Genomic DNA, 21,994 nt, shown 5'->3' on the forward strand with positions numbered 1-21,994 from the left:
CAAACACTGAGGTGTCCCCAAATCTACTCGACGAGATGGAAAAGACCACTCCCAACAAGCTGTGCATGTCTGTGAGAAGCCCTGAATTTTCATGACTCATCATTATTTCTCTGAAGAGCCTGAGGTAGAAAGCCACCTCAGCTCAGGCACGAGGCCTTGAAACAGGAATGGGGTGGGGCACGTGAGAGGAAAGAGACCATGCACACCCTCAATCAGGCTTCATCTTACTCCTTTTCCTGAAAGCGCTTATGGTCGTATTCATCAAAGACGGGACACCAGGCATACAGGTTGATGGCAGTCACGGCGCCTGTGACGAGCAGCATGAGCGTCAGCTTCACCATGTGGCTGACCTGCACCAGCATGATGGTGGCGATGAGGGACAGCACAGCAATGTAGTTGTAGTACTTGGGGTTCTCCATACAGCCACCGTCCAGCTCCATCCCGGCTGTCGCGTTGTAAGGTCCCATGTAGTACTGGAGACAGCTAAGCTGGAGGCCAGGACAATGGGGAGGGGGATGGGTGTAAGGGAATCAGTGGCAGGACAGAGGGATCTCTCAGCTATGGCAATGATGAGCTGGCTCCCTCCACAGTACCCTCAGAGAGATGGGAAGTCTAGCAGAGAGTGAGCTTTCACGTTAGTGACTGCTATGAAGAGCCGTACTGCGATCTCATCAGATGTTCAGAAAAACGCAGTGTATTGTCAGCACTGCATCTAGTCTACAGAAATCCCTCGGACAGTCAGCAAGTGGAGAAAGGAGACCTGGGAGCCCAAACTCATGGCTCCTGGTCCAACATGCTTTTCCTGTCATACTTGCTGCAAGAGAGGCTGTGTGGCCATTCAGGATCTCTGGGGTGACAGCTATTCTGCCACCAGGGCACCCCCTACCTTCTGGAATCTGTTGATTGGCTACACTACTGTCCACCATAGTCAACAGAAAATGTGTCCATGAGCTAACTAAGCCTTTCTAGATGACCTGCAGTTCACCTAGCATTGGGTAACAACTTGGCATGTAATGCCAGGATGTGCAGGATCCCTGTGCACTTGTCCCAGGACCTTGGATCTGGGTATCAGCTTCATATGTCTCATGGGATCAGGGGCGTCATTCTGCATGGTGAACACCATGCAGTCCACAGACTTCCTGCACTCTGGGGCTCTCACTCCTTGAACAGGTAGGTGTCCAGTTACAGACCCACAGCCTCGCTTCTAAGACTTCCAGAGTAAGTTTCTAGGCTGATTTTATTCCTGTGCTTACGTTGTTAAATCACAGCAAGTTAAATACAACACTGTTAGCAGGACTTAGGAGAACACACTCAGTGTGCCCAAATTAGAACAGTCTGTACTGACTGGTGGGAACAGTGGCCATTCTCTCCTTTTCCCTCACAGAGCATCTGGGTGCCCTCTCATGGAACCCTAGCTTTCCATGAACGGAGCAGAACAGAAGATGGCCTCCCCTGAGACCCCCTGGGCTCTGTGAGGTTCTGTTCCTGCTCAGTCACCTCGGAATGTAGGGGAGCTACCTGATGCAATGGGCCCACCACCTCAGCCCCCAGTGGACCCCAACACTGGCCGTGCTTCAAGGGACACAACTCATGAGTACTTAGTCACACACCTTAAGCCTTGTGGAGGAGGAAGACGTCTCAGGCGTGTATGTGCACACACAAGATGCATGGACTTTGAGAAGCTAGAACAATCTCCTGTGTCCTTCCATCAGTGACATCTGCTTTTTACTTGTTTTTGGTTTTGAGACTAGGTCTCCCACTAGCCCAGTACAACTTAATAAATAAATTGGCTGGCCAGTGAATCCCCGAGATCATGCCTGGCTTATTTCACATGCATTCTGGGGATGAAACTCAGGTCCCAAGCCTTTTACCAAACGAGCTATCTCCTAGCCTCTAAGACTGCTTTAATTTTTGACTGTTACTATGTGACCTAAAGCAAGCAAGCAAACCTTTCCTACTTGAATCCCTTCAGGTGAAACTGCGGATGTTGGTGCACCTAGCTGTGGACTGGCCACACTGGACCCTGGGGGGAAAGGGCTACGAAGAACTAAGTCAACCTTGGACGTTTTCTGAATACCCACAGGGAGACTCTCTCCACGTAACTGGGATGTCCAGTGTCAGATTCATCTACCTGGAATGTACGCTGACAGGAACAGGCTGGCAAGCTGACAGCGCACAGCCCCTCTCCCTTGGGTTTAGGCCCCTTCAACAAGGAAGAGAAAGCTTACCATGTCCACAACATTGGCCATGACCAGAATGAAGATGGCTAACATGGCCCAGGTGTTCCTTGCCCAGCGGGTCCGGTCAATCCAAGATGAGAAGGCCACAAGCTTCTTAGGAAATGACTAGGGGAAAAACAAACAAAAAATGTGATTTCAAGGGATTGAGCCTCCACCTGTATGTCCTGAAGATATGACTGTCCGTGGCTGTGTGTCCATCTGTATGTCCTGAAGATATGACTGCTCATGACTGTATGCCTGTCTGTATGTCCTGAAGATATGACTGCTCATGGCAGTGTGTCCGTCTGTATGTCCTGAAGATATGACTGCTCATGGCTGTGTGTCTGTCTGTCCTAAAGATATAACTGCTCATGACTGACTGTTTCCATGCTCGGTTCCAGAAACCTAAAAGGCCATGCTTTGCCTGTGCATCCCCAAAACTGACAGGGAGAGAGTATAAGTGTGCAAGTGCTTGAGGTAGTATTCAGCCCTAGGCCTTCAGGTCATAGCTCCTAGCTAGGCAGACACATCCAGAATGTGTGGGCAGCCCCGAGGCGAGGCCAGGGCAGGGGAGCAGCATTCAGGACTAGCCATCTGCCTAGCTGCCTCCCTCTTCCTTTTCTGGATCAGTACACCTAACTCCCAGGTCACCTGGCAAGCGGCCTGTTAGACTGATTTTCCTAAGATTGCTTTTCCCTTGTTATTCCGATCAAAAACTTCCTGGCACACAAGTGCCTATAGAACTCTCAATTCGGTTTTTAAGGTCTTTCACACAGTGGAAGCCAACCCACCTTCCAGTCGGATTTGCACTTCATTGCCTTATATGTGTTTACTCATGGTACACAGGATCCCAAGTCACAGAAGGGATGAATGGAGGAGAGGGATGGGAAGGCGGGTGGATGGATGGATAGATGGATGGATGGATGGATGGATGGATGGATGGACGGACGGACGCCTACATGACTCCCACGAACAAGTCTATCAGGACTTGACCAGAAGCCTATCATTTACACTCTAGAGACTAGAAGGTTCCAGGTTGAACTGGGGAATGCTTCTTACCCTGGGAAAGATGGCAGCCATTGAGCAGATGGTCAGGATCAAGAGCAGAACCTCTCCAACCACAAAGGTCACGTAGTTTGTCATCAGCCTGTGGCAGAGAGAAGGTGACTGGGTAGTAAAGAGGTCAGCTGAGCACAAGCTAATGACTGGCAGCTTCTCTTTGACACCAGGAAACTATTGTTGCCGTCTTAGCAGAACAAGATGATGGGCCCTGGCAGAGGAACGCCAACAAAGGGCCTGGGAATGCCACCCTTGAGCTGCTAACTGTCCACTGGGACTTTTCCGGAGGTGAGGGAGGGTCATAGATGCTCTGAAAATAGCCCAGTAATAGCCTGGGAAAGGGTTCATAGGAATGAGCATCAGCCCTGGAGCCAGAGTGAGAACAGTGCGGGACAGAACACAGGCGTGCCGAGGGCTGGTGAAGTGACCTCTGACCGCACAGAGCGCACTGAATGATGTGAGGGTTTTCCACATCCTTTTCTTCCCCTCCACTCTGAGACGTCCATCTGCCTCAGACCCTTCTCATTCCCCCGTGGAGACAGAGCACTCCTGTCAACAGCGTCCAGAAACGTAGGCTGCTAATCCAGTATCCAACTCTGGGTCACCTCTTAACATCTTACCTGGTTTGGGGGATCTTTTTGGTCTCTGGTTTTGTTCCCACACACAGGCCTTAAAGGGCTTCTCTTCCTACTCACTCACTCACCCTTTGTGATCTCGGTGAGCCTCATGCTCCCAAGTGTGCTCTGTGTGGGTGGTTCTCAGGTTTGTCCTCCAGCCAGCCTCTCCCTGAGCCCCAGACTGTGTAACTCGGCTGCCTCATGGACAGTACCACAGACAGCTCACTCTAGCCCTCCATAGCTCTAAAGCGCCTCCCCCTATGTTCTCTACCTTGGCTAGTGCCCTCTGCTCAAATAGAAAAGCCCTGGGGATGTCCTTGACTCTGTCCTTTCACACCCAAAACAAACCTGCCCAGTGACTTGTGCCATCTCAGTCTTCAGAATCCAGCCAGCAATAAACCTCAAGAGTCCAGCCCCTCATCCTCACTTCTCTAACTCTGCCTGGCCCAAATCACCATTGGCTTCTCTCAGTCACCGTCATCTCAGCCTGGACTCGGCTTCCACTCTTGCACACTAACTTGTTCTCACACACCCAGAAGGTCCCCTTCTCAAATCTGTGCCCAACTTGTATCTTCCTGCCAGCCTCTGTACCCAAGAGTATGAACTGTGCCCAGCTCTCTACCCTAACTCCTGTCATTGTCCTATGCATGCCACCCCAGCTCCCAGCACTGTCCCCTCACTAAGCCTTGAGAGGCTTGGCCCACTGCTGCCTCTATGCCTGCCTGAGATAAGCATCCCCAGACTTCCTCCCCAGCCCTTCAGGACTGTAAAATGCCACCCTGTCAGTAAGGTCTGCTCTGACCACCTACAGAAGCCTATGAACCCTGCCAGACCCTTCTTTGCTTTGCGAACACTCATCACTCCGCACACATGCCTTCCTGTTTAAATGTTCACGTGCTTTCCCATCACCACCCCTGCCCCGTGAGATGTAAGCTTCACAAGAGCTTGTTCTCTGCTACATCCCCAGACTCAACACAGCATTTGTAAATGGAATGGCTCTAATTTCACAGCAGTTTTGACAGTCATGCAGAGTGGGTTTCCTCACTTCACAGATGAGGCTCAAACTGGTGCTCGCAGTGCCTTCTGGGACCTGCCACTGTCCCGCCTACAGAACCTCAGATGGCAGCCAAGTCCCAAGGGTTCTGGCAGCTCTTTGTCTAACCCATGCAGGGCTCCATGATCTGCTCATGGAGGACTCTGTGCAGAGGGGAGATGCCCACTTGTCCCTTGAGGCCAGGAAGGTGATAATTAACCTTCAGGTAGGGCTTTCACAGCTGAGACGATTCTGGAATACTCTGCCTCACCCCAGAGGACCTGCTGCTGACGTCAGTGTGTGTCTGGAGCCTAGAATCTAGTTTTATGAAGATGAGCCAAGAAAGAGTAAGCATGACTCTGTGACTAAAGATTTGGTCATATCCCCACTCTTGTCCCTAGAGCCGCTCTAGCAGCGGTCAAGCCATGTCTCCATCCTCTTGGATGGCCCTGTCACCAGCCTTCCCGCCCCGGCTGAGATCCCACTTGGAGGTTGACATTACTGTGGAATCCAGATGGGGGTCAGGGAAAGAAACAGGGAACCAAACAAGGCCAGAGGCACCTGGCCCTTACACTGCTGCCACCCACTGCCTGATCCCTCTCCTGCCTGTCGTCAGCCCCACCCGGACTGCCTCACCAGGGGTCAATGAGTATCTCCACCATGGCCGTGCAGAAAAGGACCACACAGGAACAGCTGAAGGCAGCCCCGCTCTGCTTCTCCTTCTCCACCGAGTAGCGTGTTTCCATCTCTGGGTCCATGAACCTCATGGTTAGGAGGAATGTGTTTCTCTTCTTCACCCTGCCGTAGAAACAAGCCCTGTGGCCCACATGTCATACCTATCATGATTGCTGGGATGGGGCCCTGTTTCAGATGACTGTTCGCCTCCCCACCAAGCACTGAGTAACGGCCAGTGAGAGGTGGCAGCCGGGACCTCAGCAGTAGCCACTTACACCTGGGCGGACTCCCGCTCCAGCAGGGCCTCATTAAGCAGCTGGTTCAATTCGTGCTCATCCTCAGAGGCGTCCACCACACGGTCTGCCAGGTCCTGGAGGCGCAGCCTGCGGCGGGGGTTGGGGAACGAGGGGTTGTCAGCCTGTAAGCCAGGGAGGCAGAGTCAGTGGGGCAGATGGGACAGGTGGGGGAGAGTGTGGGAAAGACGAGTGACAAGGAAGGGAACAGAGGTCACATTCCTAAGGACCAAACCCTTTCCCTGGTTCCACCCTGCCTTTGTCTCCTTGGTCCCCTAACAGAAGCTCTACAGCAGCTGTCCACCGATGCAGGTGCCTTGAGGAACATCAGCCCAGGTCTTGGATGGGCCTGCTGCCCTTCCTCTCACAAGAAGCCTTACAAGGATGACCTTGGGATCACATAATCCCAGCTCCAGGGCTCAGGATTATCAGTCGCCAGTGATCTAATGAGAAGGGGCTGGCAGAGGGGGCATCCACTACCACTTTATGCCCCATCAGAAAGAGAAGCAGCGAGTCTTAAACGGAAGCCAGGATTGTATCGCACAGCCATCAGCCTCAGGGGTGACTGCTCACACCCGTCAGAGCTGTGTGAGTCTGAAAGGAATCTGAAGCCAGAGCTGAGAGTCCTGGTTTAAGGCTCAGCATTCCTGCTGGCTGCTTGATCCCAGCCCATTTTTTTCCTTCTGTAAAATGTTGTGGGCAGCCTGCTCTGGCACCAAGAGTCTCTTTCCATGGGGCATGAGCTAGATATGATGAGACTCACCAATGCTTAGGGCCTGATGAGTTACGGGCTTCTAAAGCCATGTCTGAGCCAAGCTACATGGTTTATGAGTCCACTTCCTATCAAGGAAAAAAAAATCTTTGCTTTTAATTTATGTGCATTGGTGTTTTGCCTGCACGTGTGTCTGTGTGAGGGTCTCAGAAGCATCGGACCTAGAGTTACAGACAGGTAGGAGCTGCCATGTGCATGCTGGGAGTTACAGACAGGTAGGAGCTGCCATGTGCATGCTGGGACTTGAACCTACGTCCTCTGGAAAAGCAGCCAGTACTCTAAACCACTGAGCCATCTCTCCAGCCCCAAGAAAATTATTCTACAGAGAAGCAGGCAGATGGATGTGCAAAGAAAAGCCGGCTTCCATGAATCTCTGTCTACCTTCTACAACATCTAAAACCTTGGGGAACAAGTCCTATCTCCTTTCACAGAGACATTGGTAGATGCCAGCTTCCAGCCACCAGACCTTTAAGGCAGATGTTACCTTTATCAGTGGGCATGTTTGACAGGTTTCTGAGTAAAGGGAGATTCTAGGTTGTCTCCTCATCCTTTGGGGCAACATGGCAGCCCTTCCTTCCAGGTCTTCGATGCACAGAATTCATGGGGTATGAGAAGGGCATACAAACACACAAACTCTCACTCCCAAATAAGCTCCCACCCTGCAGAATCCTCACAGATCATGAGCCTGCAAGCCTGGGCTACTCCAGCTAGAGGATGCTTCAGGGGAGTGCCTTTGGGGACCTTATTCCCCCTTCTCCCATGTAACTGCATTTACACTGCTGAAAAGGAAGAGGACCTGAGCTGGTGGCTAATACCCTCCTCCCAGCATGGCTCCCACTACAGCAACCTATCGCTCCCCATCCTGGCCTGACACCACACCCACCTGGGCCTCCTGTTCTTCAGCCTCCTCTGATGTGGAGCCGCTGGCATGGGCACTCCCATTGGGCTCCTTGGTCTCAATAAGGGCAGGAGAGCTGGGTTTGGAGGATGCCGGAGCTCCGTTTGGCAGGGCCTGTCACAGAAAAGAGTGGTCCTCAGGACCACGAACCATGGCCTCCTACCTACCCCAGCCTGTGACTGTTCTATTATTGTTCCAGAAACTTTCTCCTATACTTATGGAAGTCTTGCTGACAGAAATGTCATCAGTTTGTCCTCTAGGATGTTCATGTTTTAAATCCTGTCGTTTTCTAGTATCCATTGCTACTAAGAATAGTCGTAGAAACAGAGAGAGGACCCAATTGCTCCAACTCCTATTGCTAAGGCACCAACTCGATGACAGTGCCCTGAGGTCTCTTTCGGGTGGGGGCCTTGTCAAGTGAATAACCTCCACGAACCTCAGATTAGTGTTTGTCCTTGATGGAGTGAGTCAGACACTATAAAGGGAAACAGTTTGCTCACCCAATTAATAAGTGTCTGTTGAACCCCGACTTCTCCTAACCCACATTCTCATGAGGAAGGGCAGACAATAGCAAGATAGGTAAGAGAAGAAAAGGCAGTCATAAGACAATAGGCAGCAGAAAGAGGATTGTGGGGCTTGCTGGGGAATCCAGTCAGAAAGAGTGTCATCAGGGGAGGGTGTCTGAAAACACCATTTCAGAACAGATGTGAAGGAACATCAAAAAAGGGATGAGAATTATAGAAAAAAATGAATGGCTAGCAGTAGGCTACGCCCTGAGGATGTGAGTGACAGCGGAGAGGCCAGCAGTGCTGGTGCAGGGTAGGTAGGGGGAGGCTGTGGCAGACACTGTGCAGTGACCAGGCCCAGGGCAGGCCCCCAGGACAGCTGGACTGCTTTTGTGCTGGTCCTTCCTCATTTCTGCTGGAAAACCTTACTTGGCCCCGGCTCTCCTCTTCCTATGGCCCCCACTCACTGCATCTCCCTCCCTTGGTGCCCATATCACTGCTGTAGCTTAGTCTCTTCTACACTGCGGGTGGCCTCTCCCTTCTGGCTGCTGTCTTCGGACATACCACAGTCATCTTAACTCCAGCTTGCCACACATGACACTGTTGTCCCCGAGAACTGGTTTCGGAAAGAAGCTACCGCCAGACTGAGTGACAGTGGCTCTTTTCTAAATCCCTTCCTTTCCTCCTCTCTACAGTTAGAACTGGACGGAGGACTCACCGAGCCGTTGAGGCCATTTTGAGCTGTTTTCTTCACCTCTGGCTTGGAGGCAATGATGAGGTAGGTTTCGATGCCCTTCTCATCTAGGTAGTCGCAGCGACTGCCCCCATCACCAGGCTCTACATCAAACTCCCCCTTCAGGCAGTCCATGGTGCTCTGGGAAATGTGCACGCGCCTGCAGCACAGCAAGAGACCCTGAGCACGCTCCGGAGGTAGCCCTTGCCTGCCCCAGAGACAGACAGCAGACCACATAGCACTGACTGGTGCTGGGAAGAGTCACTCCAGCACATGTGTTATAGGGGCCAAGGGAGCAGACCTGCTGTTGGCTAACTGTGTGGGCAGCATGGTGCCCAGTGCTCTGAGCTTCAGCCCCAGAGGCTGTTGAATTCTTAGAACAGGAATGTAATTTTCCTTCCTGGTTGTTAAAAGTATCAGATGAGGGGCTAAAGAGATGGCTCAGCACCTTCTACTCTTCCAGAGGACCTGAGTTTGGTTGCCAGTACCTACATCAGGTAGTTGACATCCATCTATAACTCCAACTCCAGAGGACCCAATGCCTCTGGCCTCTGCAGGTACCTGTACAACATGCCTGCACACCCACATAGAGATATATATACCTACACATATGTGAAAATAATAAAAACAAATCTTTTAAGTATCAAATGAGATACCAAATTTCAATATCAACTCTGAATGCTAACTTCAAGAATTAGATTCTCTCTACCTTGCCTTCCTGCTGCCAAGGGGACTGAAAGTCACATAGTCACTTAAGGAGAGAACAGAAACTGCCTCTAATGAGGCCCAAAGGCAGGAAAGGTGGGACAGGCCAACTGCATTCTGCCCAGAGACAAGCCCCTGAGGGTAGTCTCCCAGCAACAGCTGGGAGTGCAGGTGTGCTGCTTAATTTTGTTTGTTTGTTTGTTTGTTGTTTTGGTTAACCTCACACCACCTAGAGTCACCCAGGGATAAGGAATTTCAACTGAGGAACTGACCGGATCATACTGACTTATGACCATGTCTGAAAGAAATAATCTTGACTGATGATTGATGTGAAAGGGTACAGCCCACTGTGGGCGGCACCATTCCTAGGCAGGTGCCTAGCTCTGAACTGTACAAGAAAACTAGCTGACAGGGAGGAAGAGATTGAGCTAGTAAACTTCCATGGTTTCTGCTTCAGTTCCTTCTCCAACTTCCCTTAATGATAAACTAGAAATAGAAGCTAAGTAAGTCCTTTCTTCCACAGGTTGTTTTTGGGCAGAGTTTTGAATACAGGAACAAGAATAAGGCTACAGCACAGGAACAGAGGGTAGGAACACTGCTCCTGGGAGGAATGGGATTTTTGAACCCCTTGTCCTTCATTAGGGCCACAGACCTGAGAGTGGATGGTCCCCTTCCCTTGGTCTTTATTCCTACCCCCTTGGAAGGAGTACTCACCCTGGAATGCCACCAGCCTCCATCTTGTTTGCCACAGTGACATCGGTAGACCAGACATCATACTGCCAGCGCTTCTGGCCCAGGACACCACCTAACACAGTGCCTGTGTGCACCCCCACACGCATGTCCACTCCGGTCTTGGTCTTCTCCCGCACATACCTGCCAGGTACAGAGAGGTGGTGCTGGGTAAGGCATGTCATCGTGAGGTGCCCAGCAGCCTTTGCCCTCACAGGTGGAATCCTCCTCCAGGCTGAGAGGACCTAGCATGTCCTCACTGACTTTCTGCATGAGCTAAGTGGCTTACACTAGGGTTACTGGAGGCCAACGTCTAGATTCAGTGATGATAGGCCTGGGAGACACAGTGTCATCCCGCAGAGGACTTCCAATTTTTCTCTTCCATCCCTCATTCATTCATAAAGTTAATGCTTCACTGAGTTTGTGTCTGGATTGTTCTACATGATGCAGACACAGCCAGCTCCTTGCCCGAGAATTCCAGGAATGACAAACACAAAATTCAGAGATTTGCTGTCCAGGTCCAAAAGAAACTCAGGACAAATGGCTAACTGTGGTTCCTATTAGCATAGCAATATGCTGGCTTCCATGTTCTCTCAGCACTGTGAATATCTGTTAGAGTCCATGCCGGCATCCTGGCTCTCTCACCTCACCCCATCTTAAACCTCCAGCTCATGGGCTTCCCTTCCCCTGGCTTCCTATTACTATATAACCCTGCTGCTTTGGCCATGCATTCTCTTGCCATTACCCCCCACACACACACTTCCCTCTCTTCCTTTCTTGCTCTCCCACCCCAGCCCCATGGCTGACTCCAGTCTGCTGGCCATGTACCATGTACTACTTTCTCTCCCTGCCCTGGGCTCCTCCTGATGCCTCTGCTCTACTGTCCCTCATCTCTACAATAAAAACCTTCCCCTCAAACATACCTCGGAGCAGTCATGTCCTCAGTTTCTATTTGTCTGCGGGGTTGGGAGGGAGGCTGAACCTTTCAATCCTAATCTACTGGCTATGGAGAAGAAGGCAGGGGACACGAGAGGGGCTTCAAGCAGGAAGACCGTAAGAATTCACAGCTGCCCAGAGATGGGATGCGTGGGTATCCCAAGCTCTGACCCTGAGGGGAGAAGCCTCCTGGAAGCTTTCTTTCCTACCTTGGGCTCCACAGTTTCCCCAAGCTACAACACATGGAATCTAATTGAGGACTGCCTTTCCAGAGCCTTCCAGGCCCATGTGGAGCAGAGATGTGGAGTGGAGGGAGAGGAAGGGAGTTCACCAAGCACAAGCCCACAGGTGGAAGCAGAGCCCGGGCAGGAACAGAGGTTAATATCCCATAGCACCTGCCGCCACCCCCTCCCCTCCACAGCATGTGCCCTCAAAGACCCTTAATTGTAGCATGGAGGACAAGCTCTGAACTGATCTGTTTAGGGAGGGAGATTGTTTATGACAAAGCAGAAAGAGAAAAAAAAAAAATGGGAGAAGTCCACCAGGGACGGTGGCCATTCCAAACTCGAGCTTCCAGCCAAAAATCCTACCAACCAACCAAGCAAACAAACAAAAACAAGCCAGAGCTGAGACACGTGGCCTAGAGGCTGAGGAGCTTTGCTATTTCCCTTAGCTGTGAGGAGGCCACACTGGACATCAGGACCAGAACCCCCTATTCCATGCCTCAAACAGATCCTCCATGGTGCTGGATGTCTGGCTACCCCACCCTCCCAGAGGGACCCACTTACGAGATGGCCTCTACCATGGCAAGCCCCATGAGGATGGAGCACACGGCGTGGTCCTCCCGGTAGTCAGGCAGGCCACAGATGCAGTAGTAACAGTCACCCAGGATCTTGATCCTCAGCTGGTGGTATTTCTGAAAGGGCAGAGCATGGTCTGTGCTCCTGGCCCCTGGCCATGGAGGAGAGGTACAGCAGGTGGAGGAAGGCCAGGTAGGGCAAGCCCAGGAGCCAGAGATAGGACGGAGGGTTGAAGACCACAGTAGCAGGAGTGGGCACATTTGGGACTTACGGCTGCCAGCTTGTCAAAGCGGGCAAAAAGCTCATTGAGCAGCTTCACGAGCTCCTGGGCGCTGCACGCAGAAGACAGCTGGGTAAAGCCCACTATATCTGCAAACAGGATGCTGTGGAAGGAGAGGGCCACAGGCAGTGAGACTCCGCCCACTCCTGCCAGTGAGAGCGAGGCCTTCCTCAACTCTACTGCAGTAAGACCTGTCACAGCGCAGACTCCCAAGCTTCTGCTTTGCAAAGTCCCCGGATCCTGCCTGCTGACCACTACCCCAGCCCCTTCTGACTCTCTCTGGCCCCTAGCCTCAGAGCTGGTCCCAAAGGCTAGGTGGCTGCCAGGGGCCCTTCTCTGAGTGATATTTATTCACCTGCAGGTTAGACCAGGCAGGTGATGCACATTTTCACCCTGCCGTCTACTGCTATGGCTCCTTCCATTGGTTCAGGGGAACCAAGGACACTCACTGTGGGGATGGCCTTGCCTCTAGTCCTTGGGAAAACCAGGCCCCACAATACTCAGTAGATCCCATGAAGCAGCAGCAGGCCCAGCCTGCTGTCGGGGTCCAGGGCCTCTCTGCCATCATACCTGACATTCTCGTGACGGTACATGTACATGGTGTTGAACTGCTGCTGGTCCTTCTGACTCTCATCTTTCTTCATGTCCTTCAACATCTCGTCAGCCACATGCTTCGGCAGGATGGAAAGCATAAGGTTCTCCTGTGAGGAGAAGCACAGGGTTAAAGAGATGGCCTGTACTCCTCCTACAAGGCCAAGTTCAGACACTTCTGGAAAGAAACCCCTGATCCTGGTGAGGGATGTCATTCAGGAACTATACAGCCTTGCACGAAGGCCCCAACGCCCATATGGCGGCAGACAAAGGCCAGGCTGGGCGGTTTCTTACCCTGACAAGGCTCAGCATCATGGCAGCCCTGCATATCAACTGACAGGCATAGGCTGCTCCTCTTTCTCTAAGAAGTGTGACCATTCCTGTGTCCTCCACACTACCAGTCCCTCACTGCTGGGTCCTCTTCCTGTCTCCCACAGCACCTTCATAGAGCAGTCACCAATTCAGACTCAACCTGACTGAAGTCCATGGCACATAAGGTAATCCCAGAGTCAGCAAGAACTCTATCCCAGCCTAGGGCTCCTGAAGACACAGGTCAGAATTACAGCGCAGTGTGACACTGTGGCCCACCATTGTGAAGATGGAGGCAGCTTGCTGAGAACCGAGATGGTGGAGACCACCAAAGCAGGGGGGAAAGTGTCACATGAGGAAGGGGTCAAAACCCACCACATAAAGCAGAGGGTACTCAGGGGCCTTCCCAGAAGTGAGACAGAGCTAAGTTTTGAAAGGCAGGTAAATGAAGACCTTCCTAAGAATGAGCCTCGTATGCGAAGCAGACACATAAGAAAAGTCCTCCAGGGCTCCTGGACCTGAAAGTACCTCAGTGGCTGTGGAAACAGAAACTCTGCTCAAATACTAACTAGGTGGAGATCAAGAGTCAGCATCCTGGCCCATGGGCCAAATGTGTTTGCTGTCTGCTTTCATAAAGTTTTATCGGCACACAGCCAGGCTCACTTGTTTACACATTGTTTCTGAGACTGTTTTCACACTCCAACAAGAGTAGATCGGTTATGACAAAGACCATATGGCTGGCAAAGCCAGAAATATTTGCACTCTAACTTTTCCCAGAAAAAAAGAAAAAAATCTATGGCTTGGACATCTGAGGGGGTGGCGCCAGTGCTCAAAATACAGAATCACAGAGGAAACCAGATGTAAGGGAAAGTCGGGAGCATGGCAGTACACGTGCCTAGGCCGAGGAGTCCCTCAAGACCTCCATGAGGGAACACCCTGCAGTCAGCACTTAGGAGAGGCCTAGAGGCCACACCAGAAGCTCTGGAAATCATGGCAACACATGGGTCAGACGGGGTGGAAGGGAAAGGAGACAGAAGACCATATCCTTATGAGGTATTAGCTGTGGAGGGGGAGGGGGGAGGACACAGGACCCCTGGGGGTGCAGGGCAGGAATTAGAGGGATACATCATCCACAAGGGAAGAACAGGGTGGTGGTGGCTGGTGAAGGTTTATAAAGGTCAAAGGGCAAGAGAACCTTAGAGAATGGGCAAGGAGGGAACTAGGCTGAAAAGTAGGCCAGGCCAGGCTGAGAGAAAGGGGGGGGGGGGCTGCAGAAAAGGGTGGAGATGTGATAAAACTACAGGCTGAGCACCCCAATGACAGAGCAGATCCTCACGACCAGGCCGGAGTCTACCTGGAGCTCAGCTACTGAAAAGCTGGAGGGTCTCAGTCACCAGTCTCACCTAGTTCCAGGATGGCTGGTGTCTGGCTCTAGCCTGAAGTGCTTACAGCAGTCTCAGTATCTGTCCTTCTCCCATGTTAAGAACCTCGGGATGGCATCATCACAGTGCAGGAATGAGAAACCACATAAATAACCCCAGTGTGCCCTGCCGTAGCTCCACCAGAGCCCAGGGAGCAGCAGAGCTCTCCAGGGCCCTACAGCCTAGCAGAGCAAGTAAGACTCAGGCGACCCTGTCACTTGGTATCCCCAAGTCCCTGCCAGTCAGGTGAAGTCAGAAGAAGTCTGATAATAAACAAACAAACAAACAAATAAATAAATAATAACCAACCAGAGCCAGGGCCCTGTTAGCCTCTAGGGCAGTCCAAAGAAAGCCACTGGAGTCGTGAGTAGCAGAAGCTGGGAATTCTGAAAGACATGGAGAGGAGGCAAATGGGGGTAGGGCTTGACTGAGCATCTCAAGGCCCCAGCCTACCTGGGGTGGGATATATGTAATTGCCCTTGTAAACCAAAATCCACAGGGGTAGGAGCAGGCAGGGTGAAGAACATAACTCTATATTCCCATTGTGGTATCAGACAAGGCACCAACAATCCCTGGAGCCTTGTTTCCTAGGTGGTGAATGAGGACTAAGTGGCTCATTAGCTGGAAGCACTCAGAACAATGCCCAGCCCCCAGGAAGTGCTCAGTATATCCTAGTTGTCCTATGTCATAGCCAAGAACAGCTAAGCGTGTTGGGACCTCAACAAGGTATGGCCCTGTCTTCCAGGGCGGTTATGGAGTTCTAGGTTGAGTTCCCTTGGATAGCCTAGTGTCAGCAGAACACCTTCCTGTCCCTCAGCCAGGCTGTGTGGGGTAATGAAAATATACAAATAAGGGTCCTCCTATTCACCTCAACCTCCCCACTCTCCTGACACTCCACCACCTTGTGTGGTGCACATGTACCCCACACCACCAGTGTGCATACAGGTGTTAAGTGACAGAGGCTCAGAGTGCAGATAGGTTGTCCTGTGTGTTAGCACATACACAGAACTCAGGTTTAACAAGGTCACAGCACCGAGCTAATCTTGCTAACCTGTGGGCTACAACCCCAGCTACCTGACTCCACTCCTCTCCAACTGCCTCAGAGCTCTAGGGACACAGCAAAACCCTTTTGGGCCCCCATTAGGACCTCAAGGATATCAGAGTCCAGTCCAGCCCTGGGAAGAGTCGTATGGCCCTGATCACATCCTGACTCCCCTTTAACACTGCCTCCTCCTAGCTGGGTCTGGATCCTCAAGGGTCAGCAGGAACACAAGATGAGGGTGGCTCTGGAGACCAAAACACAAAAGCTTCAGAAATCACCTATCTGTGGAGGCCATTAGTTTCTTCTGGGATGGGATGGTCAGGGATGTCCGTCCTTCCTTCCGTCCTTCCTTCCTTCCGTCCTTCCTTCCTTCCTTCCTTGCTTCCTTCCTTCCTTCCTTTCTTTCTTTTTCTTTCCTTCTTTCTTAGTTTTGTACTATGTATTTCTATAACAATGCTGAATGATACAGAACGTTTGAAGACAGAAGGCCATAAATAATTACCAATCTTAAAGATAAGAAGATAGGGACTGTGTCTGTACATGAAGGCCACCAGTTTCCTTGTGTGATGTATGGAAATCTCAGTCTCAAAAGGCTTGCGCCCCCTGGCTTGCTCAGCTACCTTCCTTATATAGTCTGGGTCCATCCGCCCAGGGGTGGCACCACCCAGAGTGAGTTAGGACCTCCCTATCAATCAGCATTCAAGCAAGTGCCCCACAGCTGGGCATGGTACTGCATGCCTTTGAGCCTAGCATTTGGGGGTGGTAGTGAGAAGCAGAGGCAGGCAGATCTCTTCACGTTTGAGACCAGCCTAATCTATAGAGTTAGCTCTAGGACAGACAGGGCTATGTAAAGAGACCCTATCCCCTTTATCCCCCCCCAAAAGCCCCATAGTCACAGCCAAGAGCAGTGCTGGGAGCAGATCCTCAGCTGGACTGGGATTCCCTCTGCCCAGGTGTGTCTGGGTTTGTATCAAGCTGATAAAAGCTGTGACACAGAGTCTTCCTGTAACTGTGTGCTGTGTTTGTCAGGAAGTCACCAAGAGGGAGGGAAGTTCTGCGGAAATTCACTGCTATTTGCTCTTCCTTTCCTGTGAATCTTCCCATTTTCTCGACGGTTTTATAATATGACCTTCAAAACTAGGTCAACAAATGGTCACCTCTGCTCACTAAGCTTGGTATGTTGAACTCTGACACTGTGAGGTATGATCACTGAGCATCATTGTTTACAGATATGTATACACTGATTCATGTATTGGGCATACACAATGGACACAGAGCAGCTGCACAATGGAACATATAGCTGACGAATGACACTCAGCGTTATTAGTCTTTAAGAACTTCAGACTTTGGGTCCCTTCGGTTGTCTCTCCTCTAGCAGCACCTGTGGGCGCTGGGCAACCACATTTCCCAGGATGGCCTTCTCATGCTTCAGTGTCCTGAAGTGCCACGTGCTGTTTTCTATCTTAGCCTGTCACCGTCATTTGAACAGTAGAGTCTTTCCAGACAAATGGACATGGGAAATGCTACTCCCTTAACCTGACGCTACTTTTTATCTGATGGTGTGACCCACTGTAAGGTGTGTCTGTTGGAGGATGAGGAGGAAGATTTTGAGATAGTAATGACTACCCTTGCTGAACAGATAAAACACTTTAAAAATCAAAATACTCTTTTGGGGGGCTGGGGATATGGCTCAGTCAATAAAGTACTGAGTTCAACCCCCATGGCTATGTAAGTAACAAAGCTAGGTGTGGTGGCACACACTTGTAACCCTAGCACAGCAGAGATAGAGATAGGAGCATCCCCAGAGCTTACTGGTCATTACAGCTTGATTGGTAAGCCTCAGCTAACAAGAAACCCTGTATCAAAGGAGGTGAACAGCATTCCATCTCTAAGGATGACACCCGAGGTTGCCCTCTGGCCTCTGTACAAGAGAATACACGAGCATGTGCATATACATGAAAACACACACACACACACACACACACACACCTTTATCATAAAAGCCTATAATCCCAGCACCAGAAAGAAGCAGGACAGTCAGGAGTTCAAGGCCAGTCTTAGCAAGTCTGAGATCAGTCTGAGTTACATAAGACATGACTCAGGAAGGAAGGCAGACGGGTGGAGGGATGGGGAGGGTGCAGCAGGTGGGGGTCATGCTTCAAGGGGTCAGGGATCCCTGATCCTGGATCAGGCTGCCCAGGCCTCTCACCTTGGGCAAGCACTTCTGGGTTTAGGCTTGCAGTTATACAAGGGAGCCCTCGTAGGCTCTTTCTATTGTTCAAACTATAAAAGCTTTCACAGGGAAAAAAACTTTTCAAAAGTCACAGAAAAGTTAGCTATGTCACCAAGAGTGTGGTTAATACAGATTTGGATCCAGAGTGATCTGGTGAAATGGACAGGGTGCCATTCACATGGGGTAAATGTTATAATACCCATCTAAGTCCCCAAACCAACGGTAGAGGAACAGAAGAGAAGAGGCACAGTAACAGGGGAGGGGAGACACTGACACCTGCCATGTGGTAGGTTCTGAATGACTTCACAGCAAGGGTGGACACTGACACCTGCCCCTTGCGCCTGGACCTGCATCCTCAGCGGGCCCTTCCCCGCATACTGCAGGAGGAAAGCACACTTAAGCTTCCCTCAGGAAGTGAACAGGAAGTGAAGGAGCTTGAACAGTGCACCTGCTGGAGCTGAAGGGGCGTGGGGGGTTTGCAGGGATCCCAGAGCCCACCCCAAATCTGAGCAAAGTGCTGTGTGGAGAGGACATGAGATTTACTTTGGGGGCCTCAGACGAAGGCTGATAAAGAAGCAGATGCTTCCTGTGAGGGGAAGGACTTTTTTTTTTTGGTCACAGCACAAAGAATGTGTTAGCCTGGGGGGTGGGATTCCTGAAGCCTGGTGAGAAGGATTGTGGGTGTTAAACTGGAGGTTGGGAGGCTGACCTAAGGGTGGTGGAGTAACCAAAGCCTGAGAGCCAACGAGCAAGGTCTGGTGCACTGAGACTGCACTCAGCTCTGACAAGACAGCAGATCACCTGCTTTCCAGTTTCTCCTCAGCTCTGCCCTAATGGTTACAGGTGGGGACAAGGGCCTGACCGTCTGGGGAAAAGGCCAAAGTCTGCAGAAAGACTTGAACTCTGGGAGGTCTTCAGGGTAAAAGCAAAAAGCCCTCAGACTTGGGGGAGAAGCACCCCAGGCTTGTCTTAGGCAGTGTGCAAACATACCTCGGTGTACAGGGCTGACAGGGGTGGAGGTGGTGAGGCCTGTACCTCAGAGCAAAGGCCACAGCAGCCTAGGCAGGATTGGTGCCCCCTAATTGTCACTTGTGTAAATAGTGCCTGGCTATGCAGAGGCGATGTCTGTCAGCACGGCCTTCACCAAGCTCAGAAGGAACTAGTCGGGTCCTTGTCAGCAGTGACTCAGAGTGCTGGCTCAGGACTGAGATGGAGGAAGGAGGCCAGCATTGTCCCAGGGGCCCTCAGTTGTTAGAGTTGACACTCTGATGAGGCGTTCAGGAGTTAATTACAGCAAGGAGGCCAGAAGGGATTTGGATGAATGAATTCTGCTGGTGAGAGGCTGCATCTGCAGCAGCCCCACAAGAGAGGGGAGACCATGACAGCAAAGGAGTCCTTGTGTGGGAGGTAGTGGGGGAACTGTGTGTGTGTGTGTGTGTGTGTGTGTGTGTGTGTGTGTGTGTGAGAGAGAGAGAGAGAGAGAGAGAGAGAGAGAGAGAGAGAGAGAGAATGTGTGTGAGTGTATGAGTGTATGTGAGAGAGACTGTGTGTGTGTGAGAGTGTGTGAGTATGCCAGGCGGTGGTCGCACACGTCTTTGATCCCAGCACTTGGGAGGCAGAGGCAGGTGGTGGATTTCTGAGTTTGAGGCTAGCCTGGTCTACAGAGTGAGTTCCAGGACAGCCAGGCTTACACAGAGAAACCCTGTCTCAAAAAAACAAACAAACAAAAAAATTCAGCGTGAGAGTGTGTGAGTATATGAGTGTATGTGAGAGAAAGTGTACGTGAGTGTGTGAGAGAAAGTGTGTATGTGTATGAATGTGTGTAAGAGTATTGTGAGAGAGTGTGTGTATGTGAGAGTATGTGTGTGAGAAAGTGTGTGAGAGTATGTGTGCAAGTATGAGTGTGTGTGAAAGAGTCTGTATGTAAAAGTCTGTATGTATGTATATGTGTAAGAGAGTACTGTGAGAGTGTATCTGTGAGTATGTGTGAGAGTGTAGTATGTGTATATGAGAGAAAGTGTGTATATCTGTGAGTGTGTGTGAGTATGTGTGAGAGAGTGTGAGAGTATGTGTGTGAGTGTATGTGTAAGAGTGTGTGTGTGTGTGTGTGAGTGTGAGAGTATGTGTGGGAGTGTATGTGTGAGAGAGAGTGTGTGTGTGAGAGGGAGAGTGTGAGAGTATGTGTGTGAGTGTATGTGTACGAGAGAGTGTGTGTGAGAGAGTGTATGTGAGAGGGAGTGTGTGGGACAGAGTGTGTGTATGTGTGTGTTTGTGTACCCTGGTGGCATGGATGCTGAGTATACAGTGTCTGTGAGATGGATGAAGTCTACTTCTCTGAAGGATGGGTATGAGGATGTTTAAGCCATGTATCCTACGTATGTGCTGTGTTGTGTACCTGCCCACCCACACACTTGCCACTGTAAGCAAGCCTGCAACTACTTAGCCAAATATATCCTGGTCCTGTTTCCAATTTATCCAAATACCCAAATTCTTGGAGCTTCTAGGCCATTTGGAAGCTAAAAGGACACTGAATCCCTCCAAGTACCCATTCTGGCTTGACCCTCTGGGCAGAGGAGGCTATGGAAGGCGGGAAGTGAGGTCAAGTCCAAATATCTCAGCTCTTCCCAAGGAGAGGACCAATGTGGAAAATCTGGAAACTGCAGGTTATTGTCCTTGCAGAATGATGTAGCCCCAAACTCAGACATTCAGTGACTAGTCGCCAGTCATCCTTGCAAGTTCAGGAAGAAAGCACCAGGTCAGGAAGGACCAGTACCTCAGGGCAGGAATGTTTTATTCTCTTCATTGCTGGCCATGCAGTACTTCTGTCATGGGCTTGGGCTCCCAAGTGGTGTCCAGAGACAAGGAAACGGCACAGGCCACGATGACTGCAATCTCAGGCGACGGCCCACAGGGTCCAAAGTTGTGTGCTACCTGCCATCCTCACCGAGCCAATCTGGCACAGAGCTGGTGTTCCTCAGAGGCTTGGCGAGTTAATGAGCCATCAAGGAGGAGACATGGCCCAAGAGGCAAGCTGTCATCTTCTAAAAGCTCTAACAAAACTTTCCGAGTCACAGAAATGCCCTGAGCCTGTGCTGTCCAATATGGTGGCCACTGGGCATGCGCAGCTTCTGAGCACACAGATACTGACCAAGAAAACTGAGTAACTGTGGCTGGGGACATGGCTCAGTTGAGAGAGTACTTGCCTCGCATGCATAAAGCTCTGGGTTCAATCCCCAGCATCATCTAAACCAGGCACGGTTGCGGTCAACCAAGGCTTCATAAGACCCTCGTGTTTTAAAAATCCAACTAGGGGAACTCACTTTTAGTTGAAATCAATCCCAGTTTAAACAGTTACGTATGGCTAGTGGCTTCTGTATTAGACAGAAAGCTTTAAGATACTGTGGAAACTAAGTCTAGCCTGAGCCCTGTGCTAACGGGGATGTACTGGTCACATCTGTGTGTGGTTGGGGAGTGCAAAATCTGACCTGGTACCTCACATCATCTGCTCTGTCACTGACCCAGAAAAAGACAGCTTAACACCCCGCTAGGCGTGGTGGCCCCAGCAAACAATGCAGACACATTCCTTCCTGAACAAGGATACCCATGGCTTCAATCCCTCCCTGTGCCAACTTCTCAAGAAAGAGTAACCTCACTAGCACACCTTCAAAATGTGCTCCTGTTTTCTCTTATTGTGAGTAACAGTCACCCCTCCAGCTCCGTCCCCAAGTCAGTGTCTGGTTGGTCTGACACCAGTCTCTTCCACACTGAGAACAAAGAATATTCCTCCAATGTCAACTGTCAACCACAAACAGTTCCCTATCACACACACACACATACACACACAAACTCATATGTGTAGACGTACATACATATACTCATATGCATACATATAAACACACGCATAGGCACATAAATACACACAGACAAACATGAATACACATGCACATTTATACACACACATGCATAGGCACACAAATACACAGAGACAAACATGCACCTGCATACACATTTGTGCGTATACAGACATGGAGATAAGCATATGTGTACGCACGCCTACTGCACACACACACACAGAGCAGGCACATGCCCACTCACACACACCACTGCTCTATGACCCAGATCAACTACTTCCTGCCAGCACCC

General features: G+C 50.8%; 1 protein-coding gene across 5 annotated transcripts in view; it reads right to left on the reverse strand.

The window, feature by feature from the left end:
- Adcy3 (adenylate cyclase 3) overlaps positions 1-21,994 on the reverse strand; it is an 84,148-nt gene that overhangs the window by 6,984 nt on the left and 55,170 nt on the right. For all 5 annotated transcript variants that reach the window (XM_034513878.2, XM_076942160.1, XM_076942161.1 and 2 more), the window contains 11 exons: positions 12,826-12,956; positions 12,247-12,358; positions 11,964-12,091; positions 10,225-10,383; positions 8,791-8,965; positions 7,552-7,680; positions 5,879-6,021; positions 5,565-5,726; positions 3,279-3,366; positions 2,229-2,345; positions 229-488 (listed from right to left, as the gene is read on the reverse strand). In XM_034513878.2, coding sequence (XP_034369769.1) covers positions 229-488; positions 2,229-2,345; positions 3,279-3,366; positions 5,565-5,726; positions 5,879-6,021; positions 7,552-7,680; positions 8,791-8,965; positions 10,225-10,383; positions 11,964-12,091; positions 12,247-12,358; positions 12,826-12,956 — 1,604 coding nt within the window. The remainder of the gene's footprint in view (positions 1-228; positions 489-2,228; positions 2,346-3,278; positions 3,367-5,564; positions 5,727-5,878; positions 6,022-7,551; positions 7,681-8,790; positions 8,966-10,224; positions 10,384-11,963; positions 12,092-12,246; positions 12,359-12,825; positions 12,957-21,994) is intronic.

This window comes from Arvicanthis niloticus, chromosome 11, assembly GCF_011762505.2.
Source record: "Arvicanthis niloticus isolate mArvNil1 chromosome 11, mArvNil1.pat.X, whole genome shotgun sequence".
In the NCBI taxonomy this organism is placed as follows: Eukaryota; Metazoa; Chordata; class Mammalia; order Rodentia; family Muridae; genus Arvicanthis; species Arvicanthis niloticus.